Source organism: Neoarius graeffei, chromosome 7 (assembly GCF_027579695.1).
Source record: "Neoarius graeffei isolate fNeoGra1 chromosome 7, fNeoGra1.pri, whole genome shotgun sequence".
NCBI classification, from domain to species: domain Eukaryota; kingdom Metazoa; phylum Chordata; class Actinopteri; order Siluriformes; family Ariidae; genus Neoarius; species Neoarius graeffei.
The window spans coordinates 1,229,313-1,247,500 of record NC_083575.1 but is presented as its reverse complement, the minus strand read 5'-3'; the positions used below and the strand labels follow the sequence as shown (position 1 = coordinate 1,247,500).

The 18,188-nt window shown below is 45.7% G+C and overlaps 2 protein-coding genes across 5 annotated transcripts in view; both read left to right on the top strand.

Annotated features, from left to right (window-relative positions):
• The window catches only part of dcaf5 (ddb1 and cul4 associated factor 5), a 7,956-nt gene extending 3,703 nt beyond the window's left edge, over nucleotides 1-4,253 (top strand). Inside the window, exons 3-8 of the mRNA XM_060925063.1 lie at nucleotides 28-204; nucleotides 836-965; nucleotides 1,206-1,419; nucleotides 1,631-1,697; nucleotides 1,807-1,928; nucleotides 2,050-4,253. Of these exons, the coding sequence (XP_060781046.1) occupies nucleotides 28-204; nucleotides 836-965; nucleotides 1,206-1,419; nucleotides 1,631-1,697; nucleotides 1,807-1,928; nucleotides 2,050-3,267 (1,928 nt within the window). The 3' untranslated portion in view covers nucleotides 3,268-4,253. The remainder of the gene's footprint in view (nucleotides 1-27; nucleotides 205-835; nucleotides 966-1,205; nucleotides 1,420-1,630; nucleotides 1,698-1,806; nucleotides 1,929-2,049) is intronic.
• A 12,481-nt stretch (nucleotides 4,254-16,734) lies between these two features.
• actn1 (actinin, alpha 1) overlaps nucleotides 16,735-18,188 on the top strand; it is a 63,705-nt gene continuing 62,251 nt past the window's right edge. For 2 of the 4 annotated variants that reach the window (XM_060925058.1, XM_060925060.1), the window contains exon 1: nucleotides 16,737-17,084. In XM_060925058.1, the coding sequence (XP_060781041.1) occupies nucleotides 16,965-17,084 (120 nt within the window). In that variant the 5' untranslated portion in view covers nucleotides 16,737-16,964. Of the gene's footprint in view, nucleotides 17,085-18,188 lie in introns of all 4 variants that reach the window. The other 2 variants (XM_060925061.1, XM_060925057.1) reach the window with 2 other exon arrangements.

Sequence of the window (18,188 nt, the reverse complement as noted above, 5' to 3'; positions counted from 1 at the left end):
GGGTCCAAGTGTGTGTGTGTGTGTTAGGAAACGATGAGCAGGTGATTCTGCATGACGTGGAGCGTGGGGAGACGCTGAACGTGTTTCTCCATGATGATGCAGTGTACGGTCTATCTGTCAGCCCCGTTAATGATCATGTGTTTGCCAGTTCATCAGACGATGGGCGTGTCCTCATCTGGGACACACGGGAACCCCCCCATGGAGGTAGACGCAAACACACACAATATTTATACACACAGTTCTGTTTAAAAGTTTGTCACATGTAAAGAAATGCTGTCGACCAAAAATGGCTTAAAAATAATGAAATGAAATGTTTCAACATTAAAAATGCAGTAATCAGTGAGCCGTAATAAATGAAACAAAGTCGGTATTTGGTGTGAGACGACCCTTTGCTTAAAAAAAATCTCCGTCTCAGGTCCAGTGAGGTCAGTTTGATGTGGAAATGATCTGTAGGTTTTCCTGAGCATCTTACAGAACCAGCCGCAGTTCTTCTGGACACTTTGACTGTCACACTCACGTCTTCATTTTACACCCAAACCCAGCAGCCTTCATTATGCTTTTCTTTTTCATCTGAAAAGTGTCTCTTACGGAATACGCTGCTCAGATACAAACTTTTTTTTTTTTTCCTGGAACATTTAATTTTGTGCTGGAAAACAAATGTTTGGACTCTAAAGTTTTTGTACTGACGCGATAATGTAGAAGTCATAAAATATAAACTTTGTTATAGCTTTCTATTGGAGGGGTTGCCAAGACTTTTGCACAGCTGTGTGTATGGATTCAGGAGGGGGGGCAGGCTGACTGGGATCTTTCTCTTACCAGTGAGTGTGTGTTTCAGAGCCGTTCTGCTTGGCGAATTATCCGTCTGCGTTCCACAGTGTGATGTTTAACCCCGTGGAGCCACGCCTACTCGCCACAGCCAATTCTAAAGAGGGTGTCGGCCTGTGGGACATCCGCAAACCGCGCAGGTCAGTGTGTATTGCACCTCATACACTCTCTCACAGTCCACATTGATCACTCTCCGTGCACACCATGTGCACGTGCACACACACACACCGTGCTGACACTATACTCACTTGACACGCCCTGCACTGATTGTCCTCACAGTCCTCATCCACTCTCAGTGCCTGGTGATGCAGATGTCCTCATTAGTCACATGAGTAATAAGACCTTTCTCTCCCTGTGTGTGTGTGTGTGTGTGTGTGTAGTTCCCTCCTGCGGTATGGGGGTTCTCTGTCTCTGCAGAGTGCGATGAGTGTGCGCTTTAACAGTGCAGGGACGCAGCTGCTGGCTCTGCGCAGGCGCCTGCCCCCCGTCCTGTACGAGCTGCACTCTCGCCTGCCTAGCTTCCAGTTTGATAACCAGGGATACTTCAACTCCTGCACCATGAAGAGCTGCTGCTTCGCTGGGGACCGCGACCAGGTAACTAACACACACACACACACACACACACACACACACACACACAGTGACGGAGCCTTGTTTCTGCATGCCTGTGTGTGTGTGTGAAGCATGTTTTGGCGTGTTTAGCGTTTCTTCAGAATCGGGACTCTTTCTCTGAACACAGAGCACTGTTGTAAAGGTGTGTGTGTGTGTGTGTGTGTGTGTGTGTGTGTGTGTGTGTGTGTTGCAGTATATCCTGTCTGGCTCTGATGACTTTAATCTCTACATGTGGAAAATTCCCAAAGACCCAGACTCAGGTTTGATTGTCTATTTTTTATTATTATTATTATTAATTTATTTTGTTTGTTTGTTTTTATTTATTTATTAACGGAGTGTCGCCCCCCCCCCCCCCCCCCCCCCCCCCAGTGGGCAGAGTGGTAAATGGGGCGTTCATGGTGTTGAAGGGTCATCGCTCCATTGTGAATCAGGTCCGCTTTAATCCACACACCTACATGATTTGTTCCTCTGGGGTCGAGAAGGTCATCAAGGTCAGAATGAACACACACACACACACACACACACACACACACACAGTATCAGTGACCATTCCTGAATATTCCTGCCTTTTTAGCTCAGTGTTTTTCTCTCTCTGTGTGTGTGTGTGTGTAGGTGTGGAGTCCGTACCATCAGCCGGAGTGTGTGGGCGATCTGGAGGGTCGGGTGGAGGATAAGTCTCGTTCTCTCTACACACATGAGGAGTATATCAGTCTGGTGCTGAACAGCGGCAGCGGCCTGTCACATGACTACGTCAGCCAATCGGAGCAGGAGGATCCACGCATGATGGCCTTCTTTGATTCGCTCGTGCGCCGTGAGATCGAAGGCTGGAGCTCTGACTCGGATTCTGACCTGAGCGAAGGCGCCATTCTGCAGCTGCATGCCAGGGGGCGTGGCCACACCCGCTCCACCAACCACGGAGTCTCCACAAATCAGTCTCCACCCACCGAAGTGATCAGCAGTCGGCAGAGCGATTCGGATCACTCTTCTTCCTCGTCCTCCTCCTCGTCCTTATTATCCGGTCCTGCTTCCGGGAGTGACAGGGCGGATCCTGATGCTATAGGCTCACACAGACGGGGAAGAGCGGGGTCAAGACGAGCATCCACGTTCCTATTGGATGTGGTGAATGAGGACTCTGATTCCAGTAGTTTCTGGTTGGACCCCTTGCCCCGTCCACGCTCTCCCAGTCCGCGTGAGAACTCCAGCCTCTCGAGGACCACCAGCCCAAGCTCCTCCCCTAGCACATCCTCTACCTCCTCATCCAATAGTGATGGAGAAGAGGCGGAGCTTCAGAGGAGCAGAGTGCGACAACGTAATGCAGCGAGGAAGCAGGGCCGGACACGCTGGTCACGCTTCAACTCCACCCACTCTCTTCAGAGCGCCACGGATCACAGCAACTACCCCAAAATATCTCTTCATGATTCAACGTCTCCTTCATCGTCCGGGGACGAGAGCCGGCCAATCAGAAGCGGGGGTAAAAATAAGGGGCATGGCCTCACTTCTAGCCCCGGCCCTTCTTCAGGAAGCCATACAGAGACGCACCTACGAGTCAGAGGTCGCTTCACTGAAGCCATAGAGAGGGCGGAGTCAAGAATTGATCAGAGAGAAGAGCTGGGGGCGGGGAAAAGCAGTGAGGACGAATTGAACAGCTCAGGAGTGTGCGGAAACTCCAGCGCTCATGATGAGAGCTGTGTAGACTCGACTCTTCCGGAATCCTCAGAAGGAGCGGAGCCTGACTCAAACTCGACAGGCTCTAGGACTGGAAAACGGACGCGCTTCGGATCCGAACCTGAGGAGGAGGAGCCTCCGTCAGAAAAAAAGTTGAAGACGTGATGTTCTAAGTTAAACTGGCTTCTTATTGGCTTGTTGATTTTGTGTGTTTCATTTACAGCCTGCTGTGTGTTCAGAGGCGGAGCAGCATAAAAAAAAAAATCCTTTATTTCTTTTAGATGAATAAGTGTCACGCTCTTCACCTCCAGAAGGGGGCAGCATTTCATTTCAGACTTTTATTTCAAGAAGTTGTGTTTTTATGAGGTCACTTTCAGTGTAAACTTACTGCCTGCACTCTAAAGGTCTTTATAGACACAGTGTGATGTGAATAAACATCGTTAATGTTCACGGTAAATGTGACGTGTTTATGCGAGCGTTCCTTAGAAACAGTCGCATGACAACGGACTCGACGTGTAATGAGCTGGGGCGTGTTCTTTTACAAAAACGTGGGGGGAAGACCGTTTGGGTCCACCCTGTCCTGAACAGTCAGTGAGAAGGCGACGAGTCTCACTGAGACGGATATCAAACTTCACCACGTAGCAAAGTAGCGCTGTGGCCCGTTGCTGGCCACGGCCCGTCTTCATGGCCGAGCGCCCCTCGTATTTTCCCCAGACTTTGACTTTAATGTTATCGTTATCATTTTTGTTGTCCTTGTCAAACAGCGCAGGGATTTGAGGCACAAGCTGAATGTGAGACTCCGCCCACCTGCAGCAGGGTGATGACGTTTCCACAGCCTGTGCCCTGATTGGTTGAATGTGTTTCTTTCGCGGAACAGTTATTACAAAAATTTAACCTGCTGTGGAAAAAAATAAATGTCACTTTTTTGCACAAGGACATTCATCTTTGATGTCTGCGTGTTCATTTACGAGATATTCATTCAAAAAAAATATTTTCAGATGAAAAAATTGTAACGACAAATCATGACGGAATGTGTAAAGACCGTAAAAGCGGAACAGGTTTCGAACTAAATGGCTAATTTAAAGGAAAACTCCGGAGTGAAATGCTTTTTAGGTCTATTTTCGCATTATTGGGAGTGCATGCGCTGGGTTGCTATCACAATCACGTCAATCGGATGCGTTTTGAGAAAATTAGTTTGTGATTTCAAGCGGAAAGCGCTAACACGGCAGTGCGAGGGGCGTGTCTTTTTGCCGATACAAAATGCTAGTTTTAAAACCATCGCAAAGCTCAAAACAACATGACCGTTCTGTGGAAGTGAGTGTAGGGTTCCTGCAAGCGAAACGAGGCGTCCCTGGCTCTGCATGTGCACGGACAGTGTGTGTTAGAAGAGTAAATAAAAACCCAGCGACTGCAGTCGGTCTACCTCAGACGCCATCTTGAGTGGACGGTCCATAGAAGTCGAGTGCAGAGCCCATCCCGCTGGAAATGCACCATGGGCTCTGCACTCGACACTCGACTTTTATGGACCGTCCACTCAAGATGGCGTCTGAGGTAGACTGACTGCAGTCGCTGGGTTTTTATTTACTCTTCTAACACACACTGTCCGTGCACATGCAGAGCCAGGGACGCCTCGTTTTGCTTGCAGGAACCCTACACTCACTTCCACAGAACGGTCATGTTGTTTTGAGCTTTGCGATGGTTTTAAAACTAGCGTTTTGTATCGGCAAAAAGACGCCCCTCGCACTGCCGTGTTAGCGCTTTCCGCTTGAAATCACAAACTAATTTTCTCAAAACGCATCCGATTGACGTGATTGTGATAGCAACCCAGCGCATGCACTCCCAATAATGCGAAAATAGACCTAAAAAGCATTTCACTCCGGAGTTTTCCTTTACGTGTTTGTAATTTTTTTTGGAACTTGCATAACCTGTTCTGAGTTCTAACGCCACAGCGGAACGACATCAACACTGTACCAGGAGTCTCTGTCTCAGTAAGGGGTGGGGCTTACGGTACATTTGATTAATGTGAAATACTGGTGATTTAAACATTACAAACGAACAGCACGCGAAGGTGAGCAATTAAAAGACAAAGCCATGTTCATCACCTTGCTATCTAAAGTTAGTTCTTTGATCTTAATGTAACTTTAGCTCCGCCCCTACTGATCCAGAGACAGTCCAGAGTCATTCAAAGAGTCACTTTAACTGTACACCTGCAAGCTTACCTGTGTGGGAGGCAGCAGGCGTGGCTTTGAGGTCGCTCATAGACACGCCCACCAGTCTGTGACTGGGTGTGGCCATGGAACAGTAAAAGTGCCCGTAACTGGTGCGTCCCCGGGTGTGGGGGTGCGCCGATTCAGGGTTCAGCTGGAGTGCTTTCTGTGTCATTCATGTCGAGGGATGTTTATTCAGTTTAAGTGTAAAAGTGAATTCTAAATATAAACACAAACTTAAAAAATAACCCCAGCGAGGGAGGTGATGATGCTGAAGTCTGATATTGCAATCATTTTACAGCTTGATATCACGATATTTAATGCCAGGGTAGGAAGCGGAGCTTTAGGGCAGTATCTGACACTGTATTAGAACAAAAAGGTGGGGCCGTATACTCCGGTCATGTATTGACTCCACCTACTGCCTTGACTGCCACAGTCGTGTGCTGTGTCAGTTTGGTATGAAGTAGTGCCCTTGATCTGCTCCCTACCAAGGCAGCCTCCATCCCAACACAACATGACAGTATTTAACCATCACAGCTCTGTGTGTGTGTGTGTGTGTGTTAAATATGGCGATATATTGTATAACTGAGTGTTACTGAGGTACAGCGCTGATGTGCACCTCTCACACTCACACTGATGATGTCATCAGTTACGGAGCGACACGACACTACAGAGTTTAAACATTAACAACAAACATCATGAACATTATTAATGATGTTATGATTTGTTTTCAGGTTGATGTTATGTTTGTGTGGAGGAGGAGGAGCTAGCTGATAGCTGATATGCTAACACCCTTAACATTCTGCTCTGTTTAAAGCGAGTGATGCTCTGCCGAAGCTGTTTTTATGATCACTCTGTACTATGCTCAGCAGCAGTGACATCATTAAAATTTGATTTGTGAGCTTCACACTATGGAGTGTGTGTGTGTGTGTGTGTGTGAGAGAGAGAGGAGAGAGAATTGAACGGTCTCCATGGTGATGTTTATAGAGAGGCAAGATGCTGAGATCTGTTGTCATGGCAGCACAGTACTGAATCCAAGCTGTGTGTATAAAGTTCTGTCCTAGCTCTGACACACACACACACACACGCGTGTTCATTCAGTGATGCTTCTGTGAGAAATCATTCTGTGGTTCTTCAGCGGTTCCTGGTTATTAGTCTGTGTTTCTCTCGTGAACAATTCTTGAGTTCTCACACGATTTATACGTGTTTTCGATTCAGCATGACAAATTACCCCAGAGCTGGGCAAAATGGCAAAAAAATTTAGCAATTGAATATGTGGGAATATAAACAAGTGTATAATGAATGTAAACAGGCATGTTCTGAATATTAATAAGTAAATATTAATGTATAGTGAACCCTGGGCTTGTGTAATAAATATAAATTAGTTTAATGAATATTTACAAGTGCAGTAAATATTAATGCCTGTATAGGGACTAGCAGTGAGTATAGGAAATAATGAGTAAGTGCATGATGAATATATTGAATATTATAGTGTAATTAATGAGTATGTAATGAATATTAATGAGTATATAATGTTACGGTGCGACAGGCAGCGAGACTGTGAGCTTGAAATGATTTCTCCTGAGGTTGAGTGAACAATCAGCTGTAAGTGCACACTTGTGTGAGGGGAAGTGGCCAAGGGTGTGCTGTGCGTGTGTGTGTGTGCACTCTAAAAAATAATGGGGCCAGTACTGGTTCTTCAGGGCGATGCCATAGAAGAACCTTTTTCAGGGCTTCAAAGAACCGTTCATGCAACAGTTCTTTAAAGAACCATTTAAACCATTTGTTTGAGCAGTGAAGACAGATCTGTGTAAATATAGCCTATGTGCATTGACCAGCAAATGGTAAGAGAATGCCAGGCTCTGAAGAACCATTTCCAATGTGAAGAACCTTTCGCATAATGTAATGGTTCATCACAGAGTTTTGACTCTCCATGGAACCATCCAGAGATTTGAAGAACCACTGAAGCACCTTTATTTTTTAGAGTGTGAGAGCGGACAGTGAGTGTGCTTATTGCCCTGTTACTTTATCCAGCTTGATACACAACTGCAGCTCAATCAGGAGTCTGTCTCTGTGTGTCTCTCTCTCAGACACACACACGCGTGTGAACACACACTTGGGGTTTTGTAATGAAAGTATTATTTTGATGCATGACGAAAACCAAAATGATTCCAGATGTTTTAACTCCTGATTAGTGATTTTAAAAACTCAAGGGCAGAGACGTTTTTCCTAAAAAGTCAAAAACAGAAGCACACACACACACACACACACAGGTCTGGTACAGTATCATTCTTGCGCGCACACACACACACAGTGGTGGTCTTCAGAGATTACAGTCTGGAGGAAATGACATCATCTCTCTCCGCCACTCTCGCTCCCTATTCACTTTCTATATTAGGAAGACTGAAGTGTCCTCAGGCACACACCCTGTATGTCCATTCCTCCTCCTCCTCCTCCTCCTTTTTCTTTATTGTTGTCTCTCTTGTTTGTCAAATTCATTTCAGTTTCATTTGAATTCAGTTTATTTCTTGAACACATCTGAAACAGCTGGAGTTGGCCAAAGTACTGTCCAGATGAGAGGAACTGAGATTTTTTTTAAGAAGGTCCGTAAACATGCAGCACTTGACAGAGTAATAAAACAAACTGCACAGAAATATATTAATGCACAGAGTATTAATCCTCTTAAAGGTGGGCACATGACTGAACTCGTGTTAGATGCAGTTATATGTCAAGAAGGAGAGAGAGGTCTGAAAATAAACTTCAATTTTTTCAATATTTGACACATCTTACTCTAAAGGTTGTGTGTTCCAGTCTCGGGGAAGCTCCTTGAGAAGAACACACACTCACTCGTGTTTTAATGGTGAATGTGGGACAGTTAGCAGTAATTTCTTTGAAGATGGAAGAGTCCTGTCTGAAGTATCGGCACAAACCATGTAAGTCCTTGAACTCAGTCACTCCTTCCAGCTTGTCCCACTTGTGTGTGGGGTCACTGCCACGTGGACCCTATTGATTGGAGCATAGTTTTACACTGGATGCTTTTCCTGCTGCAACCCTCCCATTTCTGGGCTTCAAAAACAACCATTCACACTCACATTCACACCTACGCTCAATTTAGAGTCACCAGTTAACCTAACCTGCATGTCTTTGGACTGTGGGGGAAACCGGAGTACCCGGAGGAAACCCACGCGGACACGGGGAGAACATGCAAACTCCACACAGAAAGGCCCTCGCCGGCCACGGGGCTCGAACCCGGACCTTCTTGCTGCGAGGCGACAGCGCTAACCACTACACCATTGTGCCGTCCCATGTAAAGCCTTTAACTCAATCAGTAAGATTAGAGATCGATCCTCGACTGGACTGGAGCAGTGGACGGATGCCATGACTGGTGAAATTCTGTCTCTCATTCCTGCACTAGTCAGAAGTCTACCGGTGGCATTTTGGACAAGTTACAGATGGTAAAGTGAAGATTGACGAATTAACCGTGTAAAGGGAATTGTAGTAATCGAGGTGCAATGTAATAAAAGCATCCAGAGCTATCTTCACATCTTTAAATGTGAGGATGGGTTTCAGTTTGCTGCTCTGTGGGGAAGAGCTGGTGTGGACGAGCACGACCTGTGCCTTACTCCAGGGCCCTGAAGGCTTGACATACGACAGACACCTGTTCATGCTGAACCTGACTGAGATGGACCTGTGAGGAACAACACCGTTCTACCAGTGTGCCCTGAGAGCCTGGTCCTCAGTGCTGACCATCAGGAACAACATCCTGGTGGAAGACAGCACGTGAGCTGTGTGCAGAGACAGGAGGACAGACAGATCGGTTCCTACAGGGACTGTTGGGAGAGGTGGTCTCAGCACTGCCCTCCCATTTCAGGAAGGCTCTAGGGCATGGCCCTGGAGGAAGCCCTCAGCCTCTCCTGCCCTTACTCCTCTCTGCGGCTCCTCTCTCCTTCCGACCAGCAGGAGGAAGGAGCTCTTTTGTCCTTCCAAACACCACAATGAACAACACTTGAAAATGTCTCCAAGAAAGTGCTGTATTGAACCTTGTGTCAAAGTCGTGCACATACGCTCTCTGGCTGGACTAAAGCAGCCCCGATAGGCAGAGTTGTTGGTGCTGGGCTCGTCCCCACAAGGATGCTGGAGGTCCCGGTACGAACCAGCCAGAGAGAAGTGCATAGCTGATCTATGGTTGCAGACAGTACATAGGGTCATGGCCATGAACAGACATGTGGCACACATCGTCCCCACAAGGAGTAGAGAGTGTCTCCTCTGTGACAGTGAGGAACCTGAAGCCCACCTGTTTTTACACTGTAGAAGGCTGGACAGACTCCTCACTGCTCAGGGGCTGGAGCACAGGGCGGGGAGTCACAGGGGCAGAACACGGACACATATCAGGACCAAAGAAAAAATCTGCTGTTTTAACAAATTTATTAACAAGTCAGGACAAAGCTCACTGTCTGGCTTACGTGGAAGAATGATTCAGGGGCGTGGCACTCGGGATACTGACAAAATGCTCGCAGCGTGAGTGAAAGACAGACTCAGAGTCAATATGGTTTTTTAAGATGAATCACAGGTTGCCAGAATTCTGTCACATGTGGACACACGGAGGTTTTATACTCGGTCATGCAGAAGGTTTCAAGTTTAATTTTTAGAAATTATTTAAGGAATTTTTTTGACTCCTGGTTTCTGGAATCCTCTTCATGTATTTTATTTTGTATTTCTACTTTTTGCCTTTTTAACCTGTATTTTAAGAGTAATGTTCTGTAGATGCAGAAAATTTAAGTTTTAATTTTTCATTTTTATTTTTTAAGGGGAAAACATTTAAGAATTTTTACGAATACTTCTCTTTTTTATCATATTTATCTACATGATATCATTGGGGGGGGGGGCACGGTGGTGTAGTGGTTAGCGCTGTTGCCTCACAGCAAGAAGGTCCTGGGTTCGAGCCCCGTGGCCGGCGAGGGCCTTTCTGTGCGGAGTTTGCATGTTCTCCCCGTGTCCACGTGGGTTTCCTCCGGGTGCTCCGGTTTCCCCCACAGTCCAAAGACATGCAGGTTAGGTTAACTGGTGACTCTAAATTGAGCGTAGGTGTGAATGTGAGTGTGAATGGCTGTCTGTCTATTGCCGCTTTTCCACTACAAACGCGGCTTAGTCGGGCTGAGCCGTGCGGTGCTGAGTTGGGCTGAGTCGAGCTGAGCAGGGCTGTTGGAGTTGCATTTCGACTACAACTGCGCTGAACCGTGCTGGCTGGAAGTGGGTGGACACATTGGGTGGAGTTAGCAAAAGTGGGTGGACGTCACGTGATGTCGTTAAGCAGCGCAAACAGTGACATCAGTGAGCTTTTAAGCGGTAGTCTCACGACCCGAATAGTAAACAATAAACATGGAGGACATGGAGTCGTTAGTGTGGCTGGTCTTGGTGCTGTGGCTTGTTGTCACCGACAACGCGGACAGATACTGGCAAGAGCGTATAGATGAGGCGAGGCGCATAAGGCTTCAGTCAAGTCAAGTCAAGTCAAGTTTATTTGTACAGCGCTTTTAACAATAAACATTGTCGCAAAGCAGCTTTACAGAATTTGAACGACTTAAAACATGAGCTAATTTTATCCCTAATCTATCCCCAATGATGAAGCCTGTGGCGACGGTGGCAAGGAAAAACTCCCTCAGACGACATGAGGAAGAAACCTCGAGAGGAACCAGACTCAAAAGGGAACCCATCCTCATTTGGGCAACAACAGACAGCCTGACTATAATATTAACAGTTTTAACAGGTATAACCCTCAACTGTCCTCATGGGGCCGTCCTTCACAGGAGTGGGGCGATAAAACTCCGACCAGACACAGGGCACCAGGATGGATCAAGCAGGTCCGAGGGGCAGAAGAGGCCAGCATCTCAATCCCAGGATCAACATGTAACTCAATGTACATGTAACTTCAGAAATTCTCGTAATTCATAATTCTTCTTCTTCCGGGTTTACGGTGTTTACAGATCCCAGCGTGCTCGCGGGGCGTGTGTGGGCATGTGAGGACACTCCTCCTCACCAATCAGTGCACAGGGGAGCGTCTGCTCACGCCCCCAGCCTCACTCGGCTCGGTTTGGCTCGCTTCAGCCCCACTCCAAAACCGTGCGAGTTTTAGGGGCTAAGCAGGGCTGAAGCGAGCCGAGTCGTGCTGTTCTTTGATAGTCGAAACGCGAGCCGTGTCGGGCTGAAGCGAGCTGAAAAAGGGGAGTGGAAAAGGGCCATATGTGTCAGCCCTGTGATGACCTGGCGACTTGTCCAGGGTGAACCCCGCCTTTCGCCCGTAGTCAGCTGGGATAGGATCCAGCTCGCCTGCGACCCTGTAGAACAGGATAAAGCGGCTAGAGATAATGAGATGAGATGAGATGAGATATTATGGGGTGGCACAATGGTGTAGTGGTTAGCACTGTTACCTCACAGTGCGAAGGTTCTGGGTTTGAACCTCACAGCCAAAGAGGGGGTCTTTTTGTGTGGAGTTTGTATGTTATGTCTGTGCGGGTTTCCTCCGGGTGCGCCACAGTTTAAAGACATGTAGCTTCGGTAAAACACCCAACCACTGGGGTTGGACAAGCCAGTGCACACTTAGCGCCGGTCCCAAACCCAGATAGATTGAGGAGAGTTGCGTCAGGAAGGGCATCCAGTGTAAAACCTACACCAAATCAGATATGTAGAATATAAATCAGGACAAGGATGGGATGGAAGCTGATGATCCGCTGTAGTGACTCCTAACAGGAAGATGTACATGTTATTATGGACGTTCAATAAAGTTTTTCAATATTTATTTTTAGAATAAGGTTCTTTATTTTATTTTTTCCATCCTTGAAGGATTGTAAAGAGCAATTAAAGGACATTTAAGTCAAAGTCTCTCTCTCTCTCTCTCTCTCTCTCTCTCTCCGGTCACTGTACAGAGAGACGTGTGTGTGACATCATCACCACCGAAACATTTCACCACTTTGAGGTTTGTCCATAAAAGGATGTGAAACCAGAACTAGTGTGTGTGTGTGTGTGGGTGGGGGTGGGGGAGGGTGTGTGTGTGTGTGTGTGTGTGTATTTTTTTCCTTTCCTTACATGGCAGAGGCACTTTGCCCATTTCACACAGCCTTGTTCAGAACAGCGTACACAATAAGCCATGCCCACTACACATGGACTCCGCCCCTATTTTAATCTTTGCTCTTAAGGGGTTTTACATTGTCTACGCTGGAGTGGAGCTCAGTGTTCTCTTTAAATGAGGAATCTGTGACTCTGGTCACCGAGACAACAGGCCACACCCTTCAATAATAGTGTGAATTTAAAACCACACCCTAAATAACAACAACATTTTAGGGTCACACCTGCTGGTCGCACTGGCATTTGAGTATTTTAGGCCACACCCCTATCTAAATTAGCATTTTTACACCTTTTGAGGCCACATCCTCCCAAGCAAAGACATTTTAATTTTTTACACTTCAGAGGAGTTTACAGTTCTCAGGAGTTTTACACTTCAGATGAGTTTTACACTTCAGATGAGTTTACACTTCAGATTACTTTTAGACTTTAGATGAGTTTACACTTCAGAGGAGTTTACACTTATCAGGAGTTTTACACTTCAGAGGAGTTTACACTTCAGAGGAGTTTACACTTATCAAGAGTTAACACTTCAGAGGATTTTTACACTTCAGATGAGTTTAGACTTCAGAGGAGTTTAGACTTATAAGGAGTTTACAGTTCAGAGGAGTTTACACTTCAGAGGAGTTTACACTTATCAGGAGTTTTACACTTCAGATGAGTTTTACACTTCAGAGGAGTTTACACTTATCAGGAGTTTACAGTTCAGAGGATTTTACACTTATCAGCAGTTTACACTTCAGAGGAGTTTTACACTTCAGAGGAGTTTACACTTATCAGCAGTTTACACTTCAGAGAAGTTTTACACTTCAGAGGAGTTTACACTTATCAGGAGTTTACAGTTCAGATGAGTTTTACACTTCAGAGGAGTTTACACTTATCAGCAGTTTACACGTCAGAGGATTTTACACTTATCAGGAGTTTACACTTGAGAGGAGTTTTACACTTCAGAGGAGTTTACACTTATCAGGAGTTTGCAGTTCAGAGGAGTTTTACACTTCAGAGGAGTTTACACTTATCAGGAGTTAACACTTCAGAGGAGTTTTACACTCCAGAGGAGTTTACACTTATCAGCAGTTTACACTTCAGAGGAGTTTACACTTATCAGGAGTTTACACTTCAGAGGAGTTTTACACTTCAGAGGATTTTACACTTATCAGGAGTTTACAGTTCTGATGAGTTTTACACTTCAGAGGAGTTTACACTCATCAGGAGTTTGCAGTTCAGAGGAGTTTTACACTTCAGAGGAGTTTACACTTATCAGGAGTTTGCAGTTCAGAGGAGTTTTACACTTCAGAGGAGTTTACACTTCAGAGGAGTTTACACTTCAGAGGAGTTTACACTTGAGAGGAGTGTACACTTATCAGCAGTTTACACTTCAGAGGAGTTTTACACTTCAGAGGAGTTTACACTTATCAGCAGTTTACACTTCAGAGAAGTTTTACACTTCAGAGGAGTTTTACACTTCAGAGGAGTTTTACATTTCAGAGGAGTTTACACTTATCAGGAGTTTACAGTTCAGAGGAGTTTACACTTGAGAGGAGTTTACACTTATCAGCAGTTCACACTTCAGACGAGTTTTACACTTCAGAGGAGTTTACACTTATCAGCAGTTTACACTTCAGAGAAGTTTTACACTTCAGAGGAGTTTTACACTTCAGAGGAGTTTTACATTTCAGAGGAGTTTACACTTATCAGGAGTTTACAGTTCAGAGGAGTTTTACACTTCAGACAAGTTTACACTTCTCAAGAGTTTACACTTCAGAGGAGTTTACACTTTCGTGGAGTTTTCCACTTCAGATGATTTTACACTTTAGATGAGTTTAGAATTCTCAGGAGTTTACACTTCAGAAGCATTTACACTACAGAGGAGTTTTTCACTTCAGAGGAGTTTACACTTCAGAGGAGTTTACAGTTCTCAGGAGTTTTACACTTCAGATGAGTTTACACTTCAGATGACATTTACACTTTAGATGAGTTTACACTTCAGAGGAGTTTAGACTTATAAGGAGTTTACACTTCAGAGGAGTTTTACACTTCAGAGGAGTTTACACTTATCAGGAGTTTACACTTCAGAGGAGTTTTACACTTCAGAGGAGTTTACACTTATCAATAGTTTACAGTTCAGAGGAATTTTACACTTCAGAGGAGTTTACACTTCAGAGGAGTTTACACTTCAGAGGAGTTTTACACTTCAGAGGAGTTTACACTTATCAGGAGTTTACACTTCAGAGGAGTTTTACACTTCAGAGGAGTTTACACTTATCAGGAGTTTACACTTCAGAGGAGTTTACATTTTAGTGGAGTTTTCCACTTCAGATGATTTTACACTTTAGATGAGTTTACAATTCTCAGGAGTTTACACTTCAGACGCATTTACACTTCAGAGGAGTTTTACATGTCAGAGATTCGTGCATGTTTTTGTGTTCTGAAGTAAAAATAGAAGCTGATGAGAGAATGACAGTTTATAGCTGCTATAACCTAAGTGACAACAGGAACTGTTTCATATTTGTTCAGAAGTTTTAACAGTCTGTGTGTGTGTGTGTGTGTGTGTCCGGGGGGCAACTACTGTTTAAGGTGTGTGTGACTGTGTGCGTAACTCTAACCTGAGGCTCGTGTGGCTACTGAATGAGGGGCTGTTATGAGGGGGACAACAGCACACATGAATAATACACAGACAGAAACACACACACACACACACACACACACACACACACACACACACACACACACACATAGAATAGAATAGAATAGAATAGAATAGAATAGAATAGAATGCCTTTATTGTCACTATACAAATGTACAATGAGATTAAAGCATCTCCAATAACAGTGCAAACAGCTTGTGGGGGGGGGGGGGGGGGAGCACTTATTATGAGCACTCACCAGTGTGAGTGCTCATTCCACATTCCAGTGTGTGCTCACACACACTGAACTGTTATAAACACTATAACATGAAGTGTTATCCTCTTCTTCTTCTTCTTCTTCTTGGTTGTCCGTCGTTTTCACTAATGACGCTTTGTGTTTGCACAATTCATCTGTTGTGGACGCTCATGTGGCTGTGGAATCCAATTCTTGAGTGGCATGAATGTTCACAGTGTGGGCAAGTGAACTGCCCTGGCTCAGCTGGTGTGGCGGCAGCAGCCTTCCGTCGTGCTCGAGCATCAGCGAGGCTTGTCCGCCGGGTTTCCTCAAAGCTGTCGTGGGCTTGTCTTGTCAGTGCACACCAACCAACCGTGTCTTGTGCACGCTGCGCTACTGCTTTTACAAACACTGTTTAACTGCACTAATAAACTCTTTATCTTTAATGAGTGCTGCACTTAAACACTTCTTATTGGACATGTAGTGCACTCTGTAGGACGCTTGTGTACACTTATTATTCACTTCCGAATGGACAGGTAGCACACAGACTCTCTTATCCAGAGTAACATACACCTGGCAGCAGCTGGGGCTTCAGTGTCTTGCTCAAGGTTACTTCAGCCATTCCAGCTGTTCCAGGGAATTGAACTGGCAACCTTTTGAGCCCAAAGCTGATTCTCTCACTGTTAGGCCATGACTACACAGACTGAGTGTACTACTGCAAGGGAATGTAACGAAATCACACACAATGCCCCTGTAGGACAGACAGACAGACAGACAGACTCAAAAATGATTTTTGTCTTTTATTTTCCTCCCTCTTTAACATCATTTCAGTTTTATTTTTGTCCTTATTTGTTTATTAATGTTTATTTCTTATGCGCTCTTGTTTAAACTTAATAAAAATAATGTAATAAAAGGATATGTACGTTTTTATGTCTAAATAAGCGGAGTTTCCTCTGCGGTGTGTGTGTGTGTGTAAACTCCTAAACTCTTCCTCACACTCATTCCTGACGCGCCTGAACGCTGCATGCCTTCTTGAACGGTTGTCCCAATCAGCCAATGAGCATTTGAAGGCTCTGGCTGGGGGGCGGGGTCTAGAGTGTGCGCAACAGCCAATTAGGTGAAAGAGTTTTTCATTCCTGCATCTCGTCCCGCCCATTTTTCAGGACCGCTAGGTCCCCGCCCCCCGTCCTGTCGGCCAGGTTCAGCCCAAATCCCGCAGTGTTATAATGTATCATTTATTCATAAAGATAGTTACATTAATTAATTGGTGATTTTTGGTGATTTATATATTAATTATGAACACTGAGTGGTTCAAGTGTGAAGTTCGGAAAGTCACAAAATGGGATGAGGGTTAAATTTCACTCTGGCAACAAGTCGGAGCCCAGAGGGAGAGAGAGAGAGAGAGGGAGAGAGAGAGAGAGAGAGCCACAGAGAGAGAGAGAGAGGGAGAGAGAGAGAGAGAGCCACAGAGAGAGAGAGAGAGAGAGAGGAGAAGAGGAAAAGGAGGTGAGGAGGAGTGAACATTTAGAGAGAAAGGCAGAGAGAGGGAGAGACAGACAGAGGGAAGATCTCGGGTCTGTTCATTCCCACAGCTGCGTCTTCAGCTGGTTTTGTCTGAAACTGATCGATAATATCGATTGATCGGATCGGATAAAAATAATCGAGCGCGTGCAGCATGGACCATCATCAGCCTCATCAGCTTTATGACGGAGAGACGAACGAGTACATGCAGCAGGAGGAGGACTGGGACAGGGACCTGCTGCTGGACCCCGCCTGGGAAAAACAGCAGAGGAAGGTAACACACACACACACACACACACAGAGTAAGTAACAGACAGACAGAGTGAGAGACAGACAGACAGAGTGACAGACAGAGTGAGAGACAGACAGAGTGAGAGACAGAGTGAGAAACAGACAGACAGAGTGAGAGACAGACAGAGTGAGAGACAGAGTGAGAAACAGACAGACAGAGTGACAGACAGAGTGAGAGACAGACAGAGTGAGAGACAGAGTGAGAAACAGACAGACAGAGTGAGAGACAGAGTGAGAAACAGACAGACAGAGTGACAGACAGAGTGAGAGACAGACAGAGTGAGAGACAGAGTGAGAAACAGACAGACAGAGTGACAGACAGAGTGAGAGACAGACAGAGTGAGAGACAGAGTGAGAGACAGACAGACAGAGTGACAGACAGACAGAGTGAGAGACAGACAGACAGACAGAGTGAGAGACAGACAGACAGAGTGAGAAACAGACAGACAGAGTGAGAGACAGACATACAGAGTGAGAGAGAGACAGACAGACAGAGTGACAGACAGACAGACAGACAGAGTGACAGACAGAGTGACAGACAGAGTGAGAGAGACAGACAGACAGAGTGACAGACAGAGTGACAGACAGAGTGAGAGAGACAGACAGACAGAGTGACAGACAGACAGACAGACAGACAGAGTGAGAGACAGACAGAGTCCCTGCAGCTGTGTGATGTGATTGTGAACATTATAAATGTCAGCTTGTGTTTCCAGCCCCTCCCACAGAGTGTACACTCTCACTACACACACTGACACGACCACACACACATCCTGTCTTTAACCCCCGGGTCGCACATGTCAGAGCGTTCCTGCAGCGTCCCTCTGTGAGCGAGGGCACGTCTTTACTCTCCGAGTGCTAACTGATTCCATCTCACTCTGGTCGTGTCTCATGTCACACACGCTGGGGTGAGATGTTCCCTCAGGCTGTGTCCCATTTGTTCACTCAGCATTGATCATGTAGAACAGCTCCCTAGTGGACATGTAGTGCACGCCGTAGGGCCTTTCTAAACACACCGTGTAGTCGACTAGGTGACTGAACACAACTCCTGAGTGGACTTTGTTTCAGGTGGAAATGCTGTTCGTTTCTT